General features: G+C 36.9%; 2 protein-coding genes and 1 long non-coding RNA gene across 3 annotated transcripts; all 3 read right to left on the bottom strand.

The window, feature by feature from the left end:
- Window positions 1-941: 941 nt before the first annotated feature.
- Window positions 942-6,839, bottom strand: LOC112176695. The gene is made up of 15 exons (XM_040511408.1): window positions 6,412-6,839; window positions 6,204-6,309; window positions 5,475-6,113; window positions 4,551-5,156; window positions 4,217-4,429; window positions 4,012-4,104; window positions 3,797-3,910; window positions 3,108-3,683; window positions 2,610-2,900; window positions 2,208-2,485; window positions 1,960-2,133; window positions 1,727-1,834; window positions 1,519-1,588; window positions 1,328-1,426; window positions 942-1,246 (listed from the first exon to the last, which is right to left on the bottom strand). The coding sequence occupies exons 1-15, from the start codon at window positions 6,837-6,839 to the stop codon at window positions 1,151-1,153; spliced, it is 3,891 nt and encodes a 1,296-aa protein (XP_040367342.1). The 3' UTR covers window positions 942-1,150.
- Window positions 6,840-6,961: 122 nt separating this feature from the next.
- On the bottom strand, window positions 6,962-8,935 carry LOC112177728. The gene has a single exon (XM_024315988.1). The coding sequence runs from the start codon at window positions 8,933-8,935 to the stop codon at window positions 6,962-6,964; it is 1,974 nt and encodes a 657-aa protein (XP_024171756.1).
- Window positions 8,936-9,352: 417 nt separating this feature from the next.
- On the bottom strand, window positions 9,353-10,961 carry LOC112176161. The gene is made up of 3 exons (XR_002926833.2): window positions 10,867-10,961; window positions 9,830-9,904; window positions 9,353-9,422 (listed from the first exon to the last, which is right to left on the bottom strand). It is a non-coding gene; the product is annotated as an uncharacterized LOC112176161 (long non-coding RNA).
- Window positions 10,962-13,028: the final 2,067 nt, after the last annotated feature.

The following is a 13,028-nucleotide window of genomic DNA, read 5'->3' as shown; positions in this document are numbered from 1 at the left end:
AAAAATCAGACGACATAAAAAACTAAAAATCTTGTGTTGTCTGATGAGTTTTGCATTTTGGGAACATTGTGATCTGTATCTTTAAAAGCATTCAAACAACAGTTTTGTATTGTCTGATAGACAAAACAACCACAGTATTTTTTAAATGCTATTGTGTGAAGCATATTTGCAAGACTTATTTGTGTGGTCTGAATGCCCTTAAATAAGAAATATGAAACCTCGTATGTAGTCTCTTATCTCATACAACAACAATTAAAGATTGTACTAATTTACTTTAAACGATAATTATATGTGGTCGTAAGGAGCATCAGAGGACAATTAAGTGTCGTTCTAGGGTAGGTTTGTATGACATTTAAGTGTTGTGTGAAAAGATTTGAAATTATACATATGTGATGTTGGGAAATGGTTTAGACAATAGATATCATATTCTTTCTGTTATGTCAGTCTCATTACGACGACAATTTACTGTCGTTTGAGATTATTTAGACGACAAATATTTGTGGTCTGAATATAAAAAGGACCACTAATAATATATGTTTTATGTTGTCTGTAATCACATCCAATCACACTTATTTGTTGTTGTTATACACTTTAGCCAATACTTTCAACTAACTTATGTTGTTGTTTTGCCTTTCAGACTACAATTTTCTGTTGTCCCATTGTCAAAAAGACAATAGACTTCTTATTGGTTTTTGTGTTGTGTCTATGCAGCTGCAACCACACGTTTTGGTGTGCTTTTGTTGTAGCTTTCAGTTTGTGACGACACATTTTAGTAGTCCCCTGTACAATTGGTATGCATGCATTCTGGAAATTAAAATTAGCTATTCCTGAAACCATAAAATCCACATCCAAAATCATATTGCAATTTCCATTAATCCACCATTGTCGTCTCATGTACACAAACCTAATCATCGATCAACATCAGTTCTAAATGACCCATATCTACTAATCTGGGCAGCCAGCAAAATATATGCATGCAGTACTGCTTGCTAATAAACCAGAAGCACTACACAATGTGGGCAACCAACTAAACAACATAGCAAAATAGCTAGCAGTACTGCAATCAAAATCTGGCCTATATATATATCAACTTTGCATGTCCAAAAGTTGGTGCTACATATCTTCAACTACTAGTTAACCTACACATGCACTAGTTATCTTTGAACTTCATAACATACTTTGCCCACTCTGCCCGGACAGCATCAACATTCTCCATTGTGTAATAGTGATTTGCTTTTCTTTCCCACTGCAAGGACAGAAGCTTAGTTATGCATCACAATGGATTAATCCAATAAATCACTAGTACAATAGATTAGTTACTGATTACCTTAGCACTCCACTCTTGGTTTTTGTCCTCCACTATATCCCTCATGTAATGCATAATCCAATATCCACAAGTCTTATCACCCATCTGCTCCGGAATGCCCTGAAACAAATAAATATTTTCAGTACCTAATAAACCTCGCCTGAACTGGAAAAATGCAAATATAAATAGTTAGCTAGATGGGGAACACATACTGCACAGTTTTTCCATTGAACTGTCTTTCGGCCTTTCCTATGTTTTTGTGCATTGAATATTTTGATGGAGCTTCAACAACAACACAATACACAAAATTATGATGAAACTAACAACTTATAAATTGAGAATCGATATCTCCAAAAAAAAGAGGACTAAACCGTTTTGTACATAATACCAACAAAAAACCAACAAGCTAGCTGCACTTACTTGTCCACAATAGTTCTCCATTCACCGGTGATGAGTCGCCTCTTTAGCGGATCCATGAAATACACAACTTCTTCAGTGGGGTTTGTCACCGTCAACATCCAATGACCGCTGGCATTCAAATTTATGATAATCAATACCAACACGAATCTGATTTAGGTACTTGCATTGCTATATTTATGAGATCAGAAGTCAATATTTACAAAAACAAAAATGCATGAATGAAGCTTTCGTACCCTGAATTATAGGGGACTAAAAAAATCTGACCAGGCTTCCCTCTTTCATAAGAAACTGACAAAGAACGAGCCCGTTCAGTTGGATTTCCACAGCCAATGATACCAGTATTAGCAGGATCTACGAAGCCAATCATGTCAAGCATCTTTGATTTCTTCAACACTTGATAAAGGAAGCTGTAAAACCACAAGTCTCAAAATATCATTCAATAACACTGAATTAACAGCTTCATTTAAAATGCATTACAAACCTCATATACATCACAATGCAGCCGGCAGAAACCTCCTTCATGTTGGTCATGGCATACACATCCCTTCTGAAGATGGCGACCTTTTTTAGATATCCAAATAATTCCTCGCCTAAGGTTGTGTGGATGGTGATCCCATCCTTCAAGTTATCATTAGCCCATGTGGCCAACGTCTTAAGTGGTGGAGGCAAATTGGGTGGCAGCTTGTCCAAATCATCATGATCAAAAAAATCATCATATATATCCTTCTTTTTCCTCCTCACAACCTTAATCTTTTCCCGCTGCAATTGATATAAAAAATAACATTGCATGATTAGTATTTCTATATCATGTAATATAGCAGCTCACATGGTCATTTTGGTAAGAATAAAAAGGTTAAAAATGAATTTAAGCAAACTACATTACCTTTGCATCAGCTGCAGTGGGTATAACCCAGTCTCTAGGCCAAGCAATGCATGTACCAATTGCATCGCGGACAAACAGAATCTCATCATTAATAGGAATTGGTAGCAAAGCATTAGCAACAATAGATTTGGTGATCGATACTCGGACATTTTCCTCAGCCAATGGAACACCATGGATAGTTTGCTTGCTGGAGTCAACATCCACTTGAATGATCGTTCCTTCAGCCACTATGTTGTCCAATGAATCTATCGCAAGTTTACACCCTGACTGGACAATATTGGTGGACTGAACCTGCTAATTCAAACCAAAAAATATGTAAGCATTAGTCACATTTCAGGCAGCAATGTCATCAATATGGTTGATGAAATGTAATTGTAAAGAAAAAGAAAAGAAAACTAATTGTAAGGAAAAAGAAAGTAAAGCTAGGGTAGCGATTAATTACAGGCACTTGCACTTGCTCCACAACTGCATTTTTTTCGGAGTTAAATCATTTCTAACCTCCTCCTCAATAATCGAGGTTAGTTTGATGTTCAGCTCCCCATCCACAAAGACTTCATTCTCCTCAACTACTTTCTGCTGGTCCTCCCCTAAATCTAACTTCTTCTTGGCAGTTTTGGCGGCTTCAATTTCAATAGCTTTCAAACCAACCTTTTCAAGGTGCCTTGAACAGCTGCCTTGGCCAGAGCCTAAATCATTCAGCGGTGTCACAGGTTTGGGTGAGTCAGCTGGCATCTCTTTCCCATTAACCATCGCTTCTAACTTCTGAAACCTTTCCTCCCAAGCGGCTCTTTCCGTAGCAATTTGTTGCTCCATCTCCAACTCCCATTTGGCTCTTTCCTGAGTAATGATATTTTCTTTCTCTTCTGCTAGTATCTTCTTAACACTTACCCTGACACTATCTTCTACATTTAGCATTTGGCGTTTAGGTAGATGAAAATATGCCGAAGGCTTGACGAAGCCACCAACACCACGTACCCTACCAGGATACTCAGGATTTCCCAACGCCAAAGTCAGAACATCATCTGTTCCTTCAGGGTTGATTTCTCCTTCAAACACTTTCCTCTTCAAACTTTCTTGATATAGACATCAATCACAGCACACAAAAATTATCCTTAGGATACAAAACCTGAAAAAAAAAAAAAAAAAAAAGCAACAAGTAATAAACAATTACAAAAAACTGAACTTACAATTTTTTCGACCTTCTTCTTCACTGCTGGCCCTTTGAAGTTGCCGCTCTTGTCTTGCCGGGCCTTTATCCACATCGTAGCACGATCCAATTCTTCAATCGGTATTTTTTCAGCCTATAAATATGAATAGATACGTGTGACATCATGATCAGTTTGGTGTAAACCGAAAAGAATAACAAATATATTGTAAATAGATTTGTAAGACGAATACTGACCAGTTCTTCTTGGAAGTTAGCATATCCTTTCCGTGACATTCGATGAGGATACTTATTCTCCTTCCTCTTTATTTTCTGCTTTTCACGGAGTACCTATAAAGCATATATAGAATTATGCATTATATTTTAGTATATGCATAAACACTAACTAATAATGCATTAACTGTTCCACAACTGCATTGTCCAAGTATGGTATTAGACAAACCTGAAATTGTTGTGAAGTTCTATCAGCCACGAACGTATTCCATTCATCTACCTCAATGGATCGATAATCATCTGGAGGGAACTGTAAAAGTTCAGGAGAATCCAGATAGGGAATAATGTACCAGTTCGTTAGTTTGCTCTTGAACTCTCTCCATTTATGGCCGGCTGATGTAATCACCAATTTCTTCCATTCTTTTGGCACCACATAAGCATCCTACACATTAACGAATACAAAGTATCATAGCTTTAATTACTATTTTTTGAAAAAAATAAGAATAATGAAATGTAAATCAGTGAACAGCTAGCAACAACTTATATATAGACTGATTGTTTACCTGAATACTATTCCAAATCTTGTCTTTTTCATCCAAAGGCACATTTCTCCAATCATTTATAGATATTGGGATCTTGGTGCGTGCCAACACCCCAATGTATGACTGCATCTCCTTAGCTGCCTTCCCAATTGGCTCCCCATCAGCATTAGAATTCACCTTTAGCTTCTTTCCTCGAATCAGTCGCCTAGTAATTTTATTCATGGTTACCATCCCTCGCTTAAGCAACCTCAATCCACTAGTGATGTTATCATCATCATCAGAATCCTCTGATGAATTGCTCTTTGCAGACTTATGACCGGACGACGACTTCTTTGCTGCCACAGCCTTCTTGGAATTTCCTGCTTTAGGCGGTGGCATACTTCTCCTGGCGGACGCATCCTTGCTGGACTGAGTAGCTTTATGTTTTCGCGAACTTCTCCTAGGGAGGGTAGCCTTGTTGGCTTCTGTCAGTCTTGCTTCAGCCTTCTTGGGGGTAGCAGGTTTACGATTTGGAGAAGTAATAGGTGGTTCAGAGACGGTTTTTCTACTACGTTTCATCTGCACCGCCTTTATCCTTAAGGCTATAGATCTAGCAACTTTCGATGTGCTTGCAGATGGAGCCATGACCTGCAATACACAATAAACACAGTTAGCCCCATATTATATGTTAACAATTAATGTGAATAAACAAATGAAACAAAAACACATAAAACAATGAAATAACAAACACATAAAGCAATGAAATTACTAACACAATGCAACTCAAAATTAAACAACACAGAAGACAATGAAATAACTAACATAATTAGAAGTGTTAATATACATGTTTCATCAAACACATCAGTACATATATATAGGCATTCTAAAACAAATCAATCACGAACAAACAACTTTCACTAAATGTTTTTTTTTCCCTCAGCCACGTTCATTGCAGTCATTTTGCACCCATATTGCTTCATCTCCAGGACGCATATAATTGCTATGCTGATCGCCATCTATATTATCAAAAGTCTCGATGGATGGCATTGTTGCTTCAAATGGCTGTTGTTCTACTTCAATATCTTCTAACTCCTCATCCGAATCAGCCCCTTGATAGTCTCTATCTGGCACCCTTACTACCACTGACCATTGAGCATCGAGGGGATCCTCAATGTAAAATATTTGCTTAACATGGCTAGCTAAGACAAAAGCATCATTAAGATGACCTTTCCTATTCAGATTTACCAATGTGAACCCTAGTTCATCTACTTTAATGCCCCTAACATTCTCAACCCAATCACATTTAAACAACGGTACCCTAAACTTGTAGTAGTCCAGCTCCCATATTTGTTGTATGACACCATAGAAGTCCATATCATTAGTTTTGGGATTTTTATCCTTTGCACTAGAAACTTGCATTGCATCAGCCACCAAAAAAACCCCACTGTTTTTCACTGATCGCACATTGTCCCGCTCCTTAGTGTTGAAATCAACACCATTAACCTGGTATCCACTAAAGGTCGGCACTACATGATTCGGTCCACTTGACATCCACCTCATTGTTTCCGAAACATTATTGTCCGGAAACTGCAGTTCATTTGAAACCTTCAAATCAATAATAGATTACATTAGCGTAATGTTGAAATCTTATTTTTTTCAACTTATATATTAACAATCAAGTATATGATCACATACCCTCTCTTTTAACCAGACAGCAAAGGTCTGGTTTTGTTTATCCTTCAGCCACTTTTCATTTTTGGAAAACCTTGGATTGAGAAGCTTCAACAATTCCAGATGTTCACTGAATATCAAACACACAAAACTCAATAATTTAAGTAACAAAATATTGAATCAATTCATGGACTGTAGGAAAACTGATGATAATTAAAAGTTTATGACTTACATGAAATAAGGACTTGCATCCTCGGTATTCTGCAATATACACAGATGTGCTTGATGCATCTCCTTGCCATAGACAGAAATCATGGTAGCGCCTGATAGCGGTTTGGATGCATTACGGGCTCGTGGTTTGGAACTTTGAGGGATTCCAGCAGTAGAAGCATCAGTAAGCATACGTTCAGTGCAAAACTCAATAGCCTCTTCGACAATATATGACTCTGCTATGCATCCCTCAGGATGCGTTCGACATCTAACCCACCCTTTAAAGACTTTCATGTACCTCTCGAAGGGGTACATCCACCAAAAAAATACTGGACCACAAAGCTGAACTTCTCTTACGAGATGCACAGTTAGATGGATCATAACGTCGAAAAATGAAGGCGGGAAGTACTTCTCCAATAAGCAAACAGTAACAACCAAGTCTGCTTGCATTTTTCCAGCTTCGAAACATCGATCACTTTAGCACATATTGCCTTGAAGAAAAGGCAGAAGCGGATGATCGCATACCTAACCGGCTTCTCAAGAACAGAACGTAAAGCAACAGGAAGAAGAATCTACATGATAGTGTGACAGTCATGCGATTTCAGACCAGCAAGTTTTAAATCCTCCATAGAGACAAGATTCCTTACATTTGACGAAAACCTAACAGGAACTGTCATTTCAAAAAAAGAGCCACAAACTATTTTTTTTTCACCAAGCATCAAGTTCCAACTAGCTAGAGGTAATTTATCCCTTTTGGCACCAACTTTTGGGTTCAAACCAGACCTAATACCCATCTCCACCATGTCCAAACGCGCTGCAACCCCATCCTTTGTCTTCCCGGGAATGTTCAGCAGCGTACCAATGATGGCATCACAACAGTTCTTCTCGATGTGCATGACATCGAGATTATGTAGTACCGGAATATATTTCCAATACTCTAGTTCAAAGAAGACAGACTTCTTTTTCCAGCAAGGTTTGCCTTGGTCTTCAACACCCTTGGCAGGAGGAAAGCGTTTCTTTTTCCCACACACACAATTCAGACCCTCTACTCTAGCAAACACCTCCTCTCCGGTTAATGGTAGAGGAGGTAGATCCTCCTCTACGGTGTTGTCAAAAGCAACAGCCTGTTTCCTATACGGATGATGTCTAGGTAGGAACCTGCGATGCCTCATGAATGCCATTTTTTTACCTTTTTTTAGTAGGAACCTGCGATGCCTCATGAATGCCATTTTTTTACCTTTTTTTAACCTATAAGGTCGAGTCTGGTCAAGGCAAATTGGACAAGCATTGTATCCTTTAACAATGCTATCAGACAAGTTCCCGTATGCGTGAAAGTCATTAATAGTCCACAGCAGGACCGCTTTCAATTTGAAGTAGTCCCCTCTTAGTGCATCGTATACTCCCTCAACCCCATCCCACAATACTTTCAGATTATCTATTAATGGCTGCAAGTAGATGTCGATATCGTTACCAGGTTGCTTTGGTCCCGATATTAACAATGTCAACATCATAAACTTCCTCTTCATACAAAGCCATGGAGGAAGGTTATATGTGACCAGTATAACTGGCCAACAAGAATACTTGCTGCTTAGAGAACTATGCGGGTTAAATCCATCAGAAGATAGGGCTAGTCTGAGGTTTCTAGGGTCGCTACTGAATTCTGGATATGGTTTGTCAAGTAATTCCCAAGTAGGAGAATCAGCTGGGTGTCGCATCATTCCATCTTTCTTTCTACCAGACTCATGCCAAGTAAGATTCTTAGCTGTGTTGGTCGATTGATACATTCGTTTGAACCTTGGGATTGGTGGAAAGTACCATAAAACCTTTGCTGGTATCCCTTCTTTCACAGTTTTATCCCTACCCAATTTCCACCTTGAAACACCACAGTTGGGGCAGATAAGAGCATCTGCATGCTGCTGTCTATACAAGATGCAGTCATTAGGACATGCATGAATTTTTTCATACTCCATCCCTAAAGCACTAAGTGTCTTTTTCGCTTCATACAAAGACAAAGGAACCTGATTCCCTTCAGGAAGCAGACCCCCAATCATGATAAGCATATCTGAATAGCAAGCATCGGTCATTCCATGCTTTGCTTTCAAATTGAAGGTCTGAATCAGACCATTCAGCTTGGTTGTCTTCGTACAACCTGGGTACAAAGGTTGATCCCCATCCTCTACATACTTCAAAAACTCATTAGAGTCTTCGGAAATCTGCTCATCCTCACTTTCTCCAAAGCCCCAATCATTCTCCCCTATCCCAGGTTCCCAATCTATAGTTTTAGATTCAACTCTATTGTCATTCATAGCAGATGTAGTAGGTTCTCCATGCCACCTCCAATGCTTATAACTCTCATTAATACCATTCCAAAATATATGATCCTTAATAACTCCAACAGAAAATCCCTTCGTGTTACTACATTTCAAGCAAGGACAAGAAATCTTGTTTTTGTTATTGGTATTAGACTCGGCCAACTTGAGAAACTCTGCTACTCCTAGCTCAAACTTCTTTGACCTTCTATCAGCATGCATCCATGACTTATCCATCTTAAATATTTAGGTTCCTTCATATATAACAAAACACACTTAAATACTGTCTCTATGTCAAAGATACCGTTGCTTATACTTTTACTATACAATATACTCATTAAGACTAGTACTACTAAGAGTGGTCTTAACACGTACAAATTCATTCACATAGAGCTGCACCAATTACATCGATCCATGACAATTCTAATGATCAGATTTCATTCCATGCTCAAACTTTTATTATACAAAGTAATACAATATTCTATCAAGAAATAAAAATGAACTTATGATTATACTCAACTAGCTAGCAGTAAACATATAATCATTTTGTGTAGGCAAAGATATGAACAAAAGGATAATTAGATAGTTGCTAACTACATAATGTATAAAGCACAAACATTGAAAACTCACCAGAAATTTACAGAAAAAAAGCCTTTTGTTTTTCTCTACACTAGTACTAGCAGTGAGCCTTCCTTCGCAAATCCTTTTGTTCCACCAAGTTTCCCTATCAAGGCCAACAAAACAGAAGAAACATGTTACAAAACATAAGAACTATGGCAGTTCCTTTTCATAGTCATGGATCTCATGGTAATAACAGGATATTATGCACACTTTCTGTGGACTTTCTAAACCTCAATAGAAATTATTACTGTGTGAATACTGCAGTTTCGATGGGTGGGAAGTTCTTCCTATATGTGTATATGTACATAAACATGACTCGTATTTTATGAAGCTGCCTTTAGTTATGCAAGTCATCAAAGTTTACTCTGGCCTAGACACTTTGCAACTATAGCTTCTTCACTGGGAGTCTTAATTAATAAGTTGGCTTTGTACTTGGGCTTAGCAAGTGCACAAGTATTTTCTACATGGGGCTACACATCTAAAAATGACATCCACATAAAGTCATTATACCTGAACAAATTTGTAAAGGCCAAGTATTGACATAAGATCAGCGCCTATAAGCTGTAATCCAAAGTCAACATAACGCTGCAAAAAAGAGGGGAAAAATATAGAATTAGTTATAGCCAAAATATATAAAGGCTATATGCAGGTTAAATACTTAAACATACAAGACAACAAGATTATAACCAAAAAATACAAGACAACAAGATTTAAACAAATTAAACCTAAATTAGGCATACATCAAGAGATAAAAGATTGGGAAATTAATTAAGGAATGGCTAAATTGTACTTTTGCACTGAAAATAAACCATCCCCAGTACAAATTAAACCTAAATTAGGCATACAACAAGAGATTTCTTTTATAAATTTATCTGTACCCTTCTATCATAGCTAGAATCAGTCTTGGAAGACATTTGCAACCTCATTAAATGTTCCTTTCAGTTCGGATGTGAACTGTATTTTTGCAAGTTAATACAGGCCAAATCAAAGTAGGTGCAGCGTTAAGATAATAAGCTCAGTCTTAAACCTAAAAATAATGGAATAGCCAATTTTGACTGCCATCTAATGCTAGTAAACTGCTTAGGAAGCTAGCCATTTTACCAGAGCAAACTTTCAAGTTAAAAACACACTAAACAAACCTAGAAAACAGACCTAGACCTGGGCTAATTATTCAGCAGCAGACGGAACAGGAGAAAGATCAATCTCAAATATTGACACTATTTTCTCAAATGCACAATTTTGATTTCAGAAAACAATTTTTGATAATTATTGACAATAATTATGACAATAATTATTGATAAAGCATTTTAAAGGGATTTGATGAAAAACATTAACCATAAACCAAATGGGAAGGAAAAATACTAAGCTCAAGATAATACAGAAAACTATTAATTGTTATATGTATCACAGATGCAGGGCCACACAGTTTCCTTCTATCTTGTCTTTCCTTGCAAGCATACCTTACTTATACAGAAATGAATCTTTGAAAAAGTTAAAGAAAAAAAACCAGTTTTGGAAATAGTAAATATTGAAGAAAAAGAAAGTACCTTAGCAACGCACTATTACATATTTGAGTATAAATAGACAGAGGATCACTCTCAAGTTGAAACTCTGGAACTTTGAGAGCAGCTGTTGTCCTTGCCTTATACCTGTACCATCAAAATTAAAATCATTTCGGAGTTGACAAAGCACAAAGAAAAAGTGAATCTGGTTCTAGTGTCGTAGATTAATATATTGAAGGAAACTAAATTCCCAGAAAAAAAAAAAAAAAAAAAAAAAAAAGCTGTCAAGAAAAAAATCAATCCAAATAAATTAGTGAGAGCTATGAAGATCACTCAAGAATATTATGTAGTATAAATTTATCACAGGGTACCTGCACTTCAAATTATACAAATCCCTTAGCATGATCTAACAATTTTGAGGAGCCGATGTTATATCTAGGAGATATAATATTAATTTTCGCCTTGCTTAATCAATAAGTGGGTTATTGTTTTTTATATCAGGTGATTAATTTTGGCCTTGCTTAGTCAGATACCATGTTAGATTGACTACCTTCTTACATGATATTATACTTACCTTCTCAAGCCTGTAAAATTCCGTTCTGCCAATTGAATAGGGAAAGTATAATATCATGTAAGAAGGTAAGACACTATTTATATAAGCCCCATCACTTACTAACATTACCAATAATTCTCTATGTTAGTTCCAAACGTAATTCGCTATCCCTAATCAATAACAGACCCATATCAATTTTCCAACCAAAAAAAATCAAAAAATCTCACCCAAGGTCGTATTCTCTGTAAAGCCTCCAATGAGACATACTCACACCAGTCAAATATTATACTACTACAACCCAATACCTAATATGGAAAAGAATTGCAGAAATAGTGAGCAGTTAAGATTTATATATAATAATGCAACCATAGCTATCACTCTCTGCATTCACATGATCCACATATATGGAAAATCCTCAAATTACAGGGACACAAAGGACTGGGGACTCAGTTTTAGATCAAAATGCATTTGCACCGTTAAGAAAGGAACAATATAGTCTGCCATTTCCCCAGTGTTAACAGCACAGTACAAATAATTTAAACTTGGAGAAACAAGTGGTATCCATTATCCATCTTTAAGAGATATTTAATCCATATCTAGAATGCAAAACAAGTAAATATGATTAAACTAAAAATTGAACTCCATAGCCTCACCCTTCAGTCATATACTTTTCCTAAGAAATTCAAGAGAGCAAAATTCTACAAAATATGTCAAGGCTGGAACTTTCCATCCATTTGTAGCAAATATAACAAATCTTCCATCAGAAAACTAAGATCCAGTTGGATCTTCCAATGAATCAGTATCAGTAAAAGAAAGGTAGTTAAAGGAAAAAGCGCTCTCTTTCTCAAGTATTCAGCAAATATAACACCCTCACTCAAGAATTTTCTTTCTTCTTCTTCTTTTGATAACCACCATGAGTTAAAATTTTCACTAGATTGAACCAAAAGAAGACAACTCTTCCCTTCAAGTTACAATTTGTCCAGTACCAATCCCTCCCCCCAAAAAAGAACGATGCAACCTAAACGATTACCCCACAAATCAATCGGATTATTTACAAACCAAATCATACAATACGATCATTCATAAGTAAGTTGGAGGGATCCAACATGCAGAATCAAAGCCAATACTTGAGCCCAGAATCAATAGCTTACCCACCCCTTAGTCTTTAGCTGTGAATTTCTCTTCCATTTCTTCCAAAATCACCCTCCACCTTCTCGCCCAAATCAGACACAAACCCAACACTCTCTCACAAAAACCCAATAAATAAGTGCTTAACCGAACAGAAATGCACATAACAACGACATGCAGAACCCATCACCCAACAACTGCATACCTCTAGCTACGAAGAGCCCAGCCAAAAACGAAGAGAAAAAGAGAGAGAGAAGTTCGCGTCAATCACCCAACACTTTTTGACCTAACAAAAACAAAACAAACACCGATTACGACAGGTAGAAAATTGAGAAAAGAAAAAACTTCTATGAAATGAAAGAGTTGAAAAACCAAAACGGTTATGTATAATAATGGAAAAGATGAGAGACAGACAAAAAAATAAATCAAACAAATTCAAACCCATCAAAGAATACCTAGGATGATCAGTTTACTCAATTTCTGTTGGAATTGAGCATCAATTTCTTCCCGTCTCCCTCTTCTTCTT

Source organism: Rosa chinensis, chromosome 7 (genome assembly GCF_002994745.2).
Source record: "Rosa chinensis cultivar Old Blush chromosome 7, RchiOBHm-V2, whole genome shotgun sequence".
Taxonomy (NCBI): domain Eukaryota; kingdom Viridiplantae; phylum Streptophyta; class Magnoliopsida; order Rosales; family Rosaceae; genus Rosa; species Rosa chinensis.
The sequence above is the reverse complement of the archived record's forward strand: the minus strand, read 5'-3'. Positions and strand labels throughout refer to the sequence as shown.